Raw genomic sequence first — 8698 nt, 5'->3', positions numbered from 1 at the left:
AGCTTTACACAACTTAGATATTGGAGAAAAAAGCTCAACCTTCTGATAAAAATTATTGTTAGTTTAAAACTAACAAGGAAACTAATTTTAGACTCACTTTAAAATACAAGCAAACTATCAAAATAAACAAAACCATTATGGCTGATCTTATATTTCTGCTCCAGACCAAGATAGAATTATAATGTTTGCTAAGACAATGAATCGGCTCGTTTTCAATCAGAATTAATGAGAATTCAGCTCTAATCTGATTTTTACAAATATTTGCTATTATTGTTTGAGGATTGATCTTTAGTTCAAATGTTTTGTTTTTAGAACTTTTTTAACTATTGTATTTCCTATAATATCCAACCTCAGAGGCCTCCAATATTCAAGTTTCTGTGTTAATGTTTCTAGATTTAAAGGGGAATTTTAATGCTTTTGTGCCCGAGCACATGAATCGATTCTTCAACCTGCAGCTTCCTATACGGGTCAGTTGTGAAACAGGAGCCAACCCAGTGGTTCCAAGCGTTTTTCGGGTCGTGACCCCATTTTGATATCACAAATGTCCGGCAACCCCAGAGACATTTTTTTGTTTTTCTTCCGAGAATTAGTTTTTTTCAATCAAATTTATTAAAATGGGTTACAAACCTCTCATATTTTTATACTGTATTTTATTTATAATAGATATATATTTTAGAAAGTTTAGGATACAGTTATTTGATATATATTGTTTGTGACGTTTAAATGAGAAAGACAAATAATTCCAAAAATTGGAAAAATAGAATTCCCATATTTATTTATTTTTACCTAAATTTTATTTTATTTTATTTCCAAATACTAGATATTTCAGGAAACCCCTTTTTAGTTCCAGTCTCGACCCCAAGGTTGAAAAACACTGAGCTAACCCTTTAGTCAGGGTATATAATGCGGTTAAAAAATAAATTAAAAAAATGCTTGATTATGGCTAATCTTGATTATGGCTTATCATCTATACCAGTGTTTCTCAAATGGGGGTACGCAATGGCACTACAGGGGGTACTTGAGAGAGAGAGTGAGAGAGAGAGAGGAAAATTAACAAATACAGTCTACACCCCAGGTGTGTTATGACCGTAAATGATAAAAACTATAGAAATAAATCTATTCAGGAGCCACTAAATCAGTGAGGTTAAACCTTGGGGTCGCAACCCCACATAGGTTCGCTGGGGTTTAAATTTTTTTAATTAAAACAACACAATCTTAAAGAACTGTATTTTTATACTTTCACTTTGTGAAATTTAAATCTAGTTAAACTAAACTGCAATACCAAAAAATATCTGAGCTCAAATATGATCAAAAACTAATTTGAGGGGGAAAAAATATCTTTGGGGTCGCCAGAAATTCTTGATATCAAAAAGGGGTCACGGTCCAAAAAAGGTTGGGAACCACTGCACTAAATACTGTTTCTTTTCACTTATTTACAAAATGAAATTCTTTAAAATGTGTGTTGTCACTCATTCATTCCATCATTATGCTCTATAGTTGTTTTGTTTTTTTTAATAATAAATAGTTTTCTAGGTAAAATGTTGTAGTCGGACAAAGGGGGTACTTTGATTCAGAAATAAGAGGAAGGGGTACTTGAGCCAAAAAAGTTTTAGGTCTAAACGTGAAGAGCTGCTGAACAAGCTACTGTTGTCTATTGGCAGTAATGTAACAAGAACATTACAACCCTGCACTCATGGGGAAGCAAAACAAAGCCAAGATTTTTCCTCATTATGTTTTCTCATGCTGCGACTGTGTCACAACTACCAAGTCAGCACATTTCCTGACAGGAAGATGCTCTCCTTAAAGATTATTTCTAATGTGTTCCTTGTGTTTGGTTGTCTTTTCAGGTGCCTCATGCACAATGGCTGCAGATCCAGAGCCCGTGTCCCATGTAAAGCCATCCTTCAGCCCCATGCAGACACCCCTCAGGGTGCTGAGTGTCCAATGTAGCCCGAGGAGGTGTGAGACTCATTTTACACACACGATAAATACACTGGTGATGATGAGCAGAGGTCATCTTTAAAGACACCATACAGGGAATGTTGATAACAATCCCAAGTGGCAACACTGCTGTGGATCTTTCAGCAATATTTCCTTAATCGGAATTAAATATTGGTGATGTCGTCAACTTGTGTTTGTTGGATGAGAAATGCTCCCAGTTTAACTCCCATAATGCACTGATCACCAAAAAGGGAAAGTGAGCTGGATGTCTTTGGCCTGACCCGCGTGTCTTCAATACGATATAGTGCCAACATGTATTTATTTATTAGCTTATTCATTTATTTAAGCTTCTCATAATGTGTCAAGGATTTACTGGGAATCTTTTTGCAATGTCGTCTCCACATTTAGCAAAGTCATAAAGTCTCCCACACGGCATCAAGCAAAAATATAAAAAGAGAAATTGGAGCCACATATTCTATTGGTTCTCAAATTTGTTGTGCTCAAATACCCCCTTCCTCTTATTTCTGAATCCAAATACACCTTTTGTCCGACTACGTTTTGCTTGGGAAACTATTTAAAAACAACTATAGAGCATAATGATGGAATTAATGAGTGATAACACATGTTTTAAAAGCACCTCATTTTGTAAACGAGTGTAAAGAAACAGTATTTAGTGCATCCTTTTTTAGATCGTGACCCCATTTTAAAAATATCTTAGACATTTTTTTTTTTTTTTTTTTTTTTCTTTTTGATCATGTTTGAGCTCTGATTATTATTATTATTATTATTATTATTATTATTATTATTATTATTATTATTATTATTATTATTATTATTATTTTAATTGTATTTTTTGTTTAACTAAATGCATATTTCAAAAAAAGTGGAACAACCGCTCCAGGGTCTGCGCATGTTGATTAAAAATTATATATGTTGAAATGTGAATACAAATTTGGGAAGTAAATTATCAGAATATTATATTACAAGTATACATGTAGTTTAAAAAGTTGCACTTTGGAACATTCAAAGACTGTGTTGTTGGAGCAAGTCTTCATTCTGCATCCCAAGTGCCTTCAGACAACAACAACAATGATGATGATGATGATGATGATTGAGCTTTAATTTGCACTTTCCTCTGCAAGCTACAGCGTAGACAGATTAGCTTCTGTGGCTAAGTGGCAGCTGAAATGACATTTGATGGTTGCTTGACCTTGGCAACCACAAAACAAACATTATGGCCCACCCCTTCAAATACCAGTTTGTAATGCCACAATAGTTCAGAAGGAACATTTCATTTATAAGGATAAAGTGGCCTATGTTTGATTTATCTCTACACCACATGGCACCAATGTAGCCTAAACCATTAGATATACTCGTTAAATTAAGCCAATACAGTCATTTAAAATACAAAAATGTAATGTTTATTTTATTTTAAAAAATGTTTGGGAAGAGGACAACTTTTGTAACTTTTCTGATATATTTCCTACATTTACCTTTAAATTAATAAAAGTTAGGTCTTAATTTATGTAAGTTCATTTGTAAGGTGCATGTGCAGATCTGTACTAATATATATATATATATATATATATATATATATATATATATATATATATATATATATATATTAATTCTTTGAAACTGAGCATAAGCACCTGGTCTCTTAAAAAACTCCAAAACGAAACAAAAAAACAAAAAAAACAAATAAGATGTCACCAGCATGCAGCAAAAATTTTCCCCGTCATAACGTCATTTTTTCCCCCAACTTTTCTAACAACTTCAGATATTTTTTATATACATAAAAACGAGAGCAGATTCTTTTTTACATTGTCGTTTTGGTGAAATATTTAATTTCTATTTTCGATACAGTGACACATTTATTTTTATTATTATTATTATTATTATTATTATTATTATTATTATTATTATTATTATTATTATTAAAAATAATAATAATAATAATAATAATAATAATAATAATAATAATAAGAATTCAGTTTATTATCGATTATTACGACATGATAATAACAGTTTTAACAATAATAGCCAGGAACGCTGTGCCGGTTTGTGCGTCCTGAGCCAAAGCAGACGTCCAACCTGCAGGACTTGGTGATCTTTGATAGATTTTGACGGATTTCTGGCCTGATAGAACAGCAGCTCTTTGACCTGAGTTATTGCCCGGGTTTGTCGCTGCTCAGAGGGCTTCATGCTGCACCTTCTCACCGCCCCAGAGGAGAAATCATCCCATCTGATATATGGCCCTGCTCGGTGTTACCTTTTCAAAAACAAATGATCATCCGCACTTTTAGGCCTGCACGTCCCTTTTCACCAAGGATTTGATGTCTTAAATAACACGAGAAATCTTCCTGATAGTCCATTTTTATTTGGTAAAAGTCTGGAAACTGCGGCCTGCACTGCAGTTCGGTGCGTAAAAACGCATAAATGGAATAGCGATTGTGTTTTCTCCAAACGTCTCTTTTTTCCCCCTCCCTCTCTCCTTCTCTCTCTCCCTCTCTCTCTCACTCTGCCACCCCTCATTTACCCCACATACCTATTCTGGTGTCTCACCACAAGACTAAATTAGAGCAAAGATGATAAGAGCACAAAGCATTATAATTCCGCCGGGCTCCTCCTCCTCCCAGCCATGCGTCCTAATTAATGGGACACCCCCAGTCGCAAAAAGCCCCACACTGGACTGCAACATAGTCAAAGAGTGAAAGAGAAGAGAGCGAAAGTGCCACTGGAGATAAATGATTACCTACCAATCAATGATAACTTGTTAGTAATCGTCAACTCTTTGGAGCTCGCCATTTTCACGGAGGCGTCTGACTCCTGCGGACTTGCTGCTTCCAGAGGATCTTTCGACTTTGAGTGCGGCTCACACTGGATTAACGTTTCCCTTTTTCCTCCCTCTCCTCCCTTTCTTTTCTTTTCCCCTTTCCACGTCTTGAGTTGTTATGTGACTAATTCTCATAACATTCACGCTCTTTTTTTCGACCACACAAAAAGCGTTTCGGCCCGAGTCCCTCCAACTCTGCGTAAAACCAATGATGACATCCAAAGAAGTTGCCAAATGTGATGCAGCAGTGGAAAACAGGAGGCGAAGTCCGCTGGACCACTTGCCGCCACCTGCCAACTCCAACAAACCGCTGACCCCCTTCAGCATCGAGGACATCCTCAACAAGCCGTCCGTGAAACGAAGTTACACCATCTGTGGCACGGCTCATCTCATCTCGTCCTCCGAGAAGCACCGTTCGTCCAGCATCCCTCTGTCCAGCCGGGCTCTGCTCACACAGACCTCCCCGCTGTGCGCGCTAGAGGAGCTGGCCAGTAAGACCTTCAAAGGGCTGGAAGTCAGCGTGTTACAAGCTGCAGAAGGTAAATATTAAAACGGGAAAACTATTTTTGGAACACGGCCTACACGCATGAGCCTTAAATTATTATTATTATTATTATTATTATTATTATTATTATTATTATTATTATTATTATTATTATTATTATTATTATTATTATTATTATTTTTATTTCTGTGCATCTCTGGATGTTTAAAATCTATTTTGAGCATTTACATTTTATGTGCTCATAGGTGGAATATTTTTAATAAATGCCAGAGCAAACATGTTTTTATATTTTTAGATTTTTTTCATTTCGAAATTAATCCACACAGTTTGTCTTTATTTGATTGCCTGTTGTTGTGTCTGAGCTCAATATTTCCCAGTGGTGTCTGCGTATTTTTCCTTCAAGTACAATTTTTCAAATGCATTCATTCTGAAGCCGTTTATTATTATTATTATTATTATTATTATTATTATTTGGAGGCCCCCGGTGCGTGAAGCTGTATTTTTTTTTCTTTTTTTATATTATATTATATTTTAACCAGCTTTATGCTTTTACGCACATCCACATGCCGCGCGTAAAGCTGTTTTTCTCACCCAGACTACTCTCCTCTCTCCTCACAGGCCGGGATGGGATGACTCTGTTCGGGCAGAGAACCACCCCGAAGAAACGTCGGAAGTCACGGACGGCCTTCACCAACCATCAGATCTATGAGCTGGAGAAGCGCTTTCTGTACCAGAAGTACCTGTCCCCGGCGGACCGGGACCAGATCGCACAGCAGCTGGGTCTGACCAACGCGCAGGTCATCACGTGGTTTCAGAACCGGAGGGCCAAGCTAAAACGAGACCTGGAGGAGATGAAGGCCGACGTGGAGTCGGCTAAAGCCGTCGGCCAGGTCCCGCTGGACAAACTCGCCAAGCTGGCAGACCTGGAAAAATGCGCCAACGGCACGCTGGGCCACCACCCGAGGGGCGACTCACCCACCCGGCTCGGGCAGCAGGAGCACGATTTGGCCCAGAAACTGCGGGCGTCGCCGTTGTCGCCCTTCTCAGACCACACAACGAGCAAGGAGTGTTCTGAGGACGAGGACGTGGAGATAGATGTGGATGACTGATGGTTTATAACGAATCTCCCGCCGCGGACTTGTAACTTACTGCTTATATATTGTATAGGCTACTACACCATATCCCCAGAAACTTGTACCAAAATGTATTGACTTTTCTATCGGCACAGATTGACCATATTCTTTAGTGAAGCATGAACACAGAGACAGAAATATGCAGCCGTTTTTTAACAATGTACTTCATTGACATGTTTGTTCCTTTGATCGAAGCAATATGGTCAAAAATGACGTTTGTTTTTTTTTTTCTTTTTTTTTTCTAAATCTTATTTCTAAGAAAGCACAGGCCACACACACACACACACACACACACACACACACACACACACACACACACACACACACACACACGTGCACCTGTTTTCCCAGGCCTGTCCTCACACACACACGCACACACACACACACACACACACATCACCATTAATCAGCTCCGCTTATGCTTTATTTTATTTTGTTTTGTTTTTTTGCATGTGACCGCATGATTTGATTTGTGATCATTACCTATATATATTTATTTTTTTCCACATGTTTTAATAATTTAATGTTTCCATTTTTGTGAGCCAATAAGCATTAAGAAGAAGAAGAAGAAGAAGAAGAAGTCACTGCCATCTCTACCTCTCCATCCTCCTCTTCATCATTTCAATGAAACCCTGTGTTTTTGGAGCTGCAGTGCATGATGATGATGATGATGATGATGATGATGATGATGATGATGATGATGATGTTAGCGATCGGAGAGGCGCACTGCTTTGTTTTAACGGGACACTGCGGCGCTAACATTGCGGTGATTGTGCTTTTTAGAATCTGTATTGTTTGGATACGATAGGTATAACTTTGTTATGTTTTGTACACCTGTAAGTGCCTTTCTAAAATCAGGACATTATTTGAAAAACCAATGCACAGACTGTAATGTAAATAGGCTACTACTATGGGAATAAAAATGGCTTTTCTGAATATTTTCTCTTATGTTGTAATTCTTGAATCCGCAATGGCATTTTTTCTTCTTCTTCTAATTTATTTAAACAGTGGAGATATTGTTTATACCTCATATATTTTAATTGCAGATAAAAGGTGGTTTTTAAACGATATACAAACAAAAGCCCATCAAAGCAGCCCATAGAGTTGTTATTATATAGTGAGTTATTTCGTCTCTTTATGTCCCAACATTTTGTGGGCTGCAGTCTTAACGCGTCCTTTCTTTTCTTTTAAATGCGTATCGTGGCTTTTTGACCCTCAGACGTGTTTCTCCATTCGGGCCAAAAATTTATGTGAGAAACACAAATCTGGTGCCGCGGAGGGAGGGAAAAAAGAACGAGGATGCCACAGAAAAAGAAAAAAAAGCGCAAAGTTTTTGGCCCAGTCTTCCCCGGGCCTTTATAGAGGTTTTTTTGTTCTGGGGCCGTAATTTTGAGCGTAAAGCATGAAAAGTGGGGGACAAATGAGCAGCGATCCCTGATGGGACGGGCCACAAAGGAGCAGGCCGGTCCCCCGCAGGCAGCCATACTGAGACAAGTGTGTCCCACCGCACAGAAAGGACGCAAACGTTTGGAGGCCATATGGTTTTCTGAAATTTCCTCAGCGTTTCAGACAATTTGATGGATTGAGTTAACCCTCCTTTTAAACAGTTTAACTGGGTGCAAACAAAGGCCATAATGCCAACATAGACTCTCCCTTCATGAGGGCATCTGCGGCTATTAATGTCTATCCCCCTTTCTTCGCCATGGCGTTTTGAACAAGTCAATGAATTACAATGAAACTGCCCCTTTTTTGTGCGCCGCTTGTCTTTCTCCGCTTTTTAGCCCCAGAATAATATGTTTGACTTCTGTCCAAGAACGTTTCTTCTCAACAAGAAATAGATTTTTTTTTTTTTTTGGAAAGTGTTTTTAATGTTAAGCAGGGAGCCATAAAGAGTTTGGGAACTGTGACATCTATGCCAAATCCAGCTTAAGGAGCCCCTTTGTTTGTTTTCTTCTCGTCCAGTCTTTTATTTCTTTTGTTTTTGTGAAGTTTAATGAAGCTGAAAACACGCTGATGTGAGAAAGACACAGAAGCTGAAAAGCCAACCTCCCGTTTAACCTTCTTTGTGCACAGGAACGATAAGTAGCTGTCTTCTTATTCTTCTTCTTCTTCTTGTGGATGGTTTTAAAACTTTATGATGAATTATTTTTATTTTTTTTGTGTGCACCTGGATATGTTTACAGACCAGTGCTACTATAATTGAACAAATAAAATATATGCAGCTGAATATTCCAAGTAAAATATTTTCGTTTTTTTTTTTGTGTGTGTATAAAATTTGCTATA

General features: G+C 37.7%; 1 protein-coding gene across 1 annotated transcript; it reads left to right on the top strand.

Moving 5' to 3' along the window:
* Positions 1–4662: 4662 nt before the first annotated feature.
* lbx1b (ladybird homeobox 1b) lies at positions 4663–6500 on the top strand. Its single transcript, XM_028456107.1, has 2 exons — positions 4663–5316; positions 5901–6500. Exons 1-2 carry the CDS (start codon positions 4986–4988, stop codon positions 6389–6391), a joined length of 822 nt encoding a protein of 273 aa, XP_028311908.1. The 5' UTR covers positions 4663–4985; the 3' UTR covers positions 6392–6500.
* The last annotated feature ends 2198 nt before the right edge of the window (positions 6501–8698 follow it).

Source organism: Gouania willdenowi, chromosome 1, assembly GCF_900634775.1.
Source record: "Gouania willdenowi chromosome 1, fGouWil2.1, whole genome shotgun sequence".
Classification (NCBI taxonomy): Eukaryota; Metazoa; Chordata; class Actinopteri; order Blenniiformes; family Gobiesocidae; genus Gouania; species Gouania willdenowi.
The sequence above is the reverse complement of the archived record's forward strand: the minus strand, read 5'-3'. Positions and strand labels throughout refer to the sequence as shown.

Coding starts and splice junctions, on each gene's coding strand:
- lbx1b (XM_028456107.1), top strand. CDS start 4,986: ATGATGACATCCAAAGAAGTTGCCAAATGTGATGCAGCAGTGGAAAAC. Junction 5,317..5,900: donor CGTGTTACAAGCTGCAGAAG/GTAAATATTAAA, acceptor CTCTCCTCACAG/GCCGGGATGGGATGACTCTG.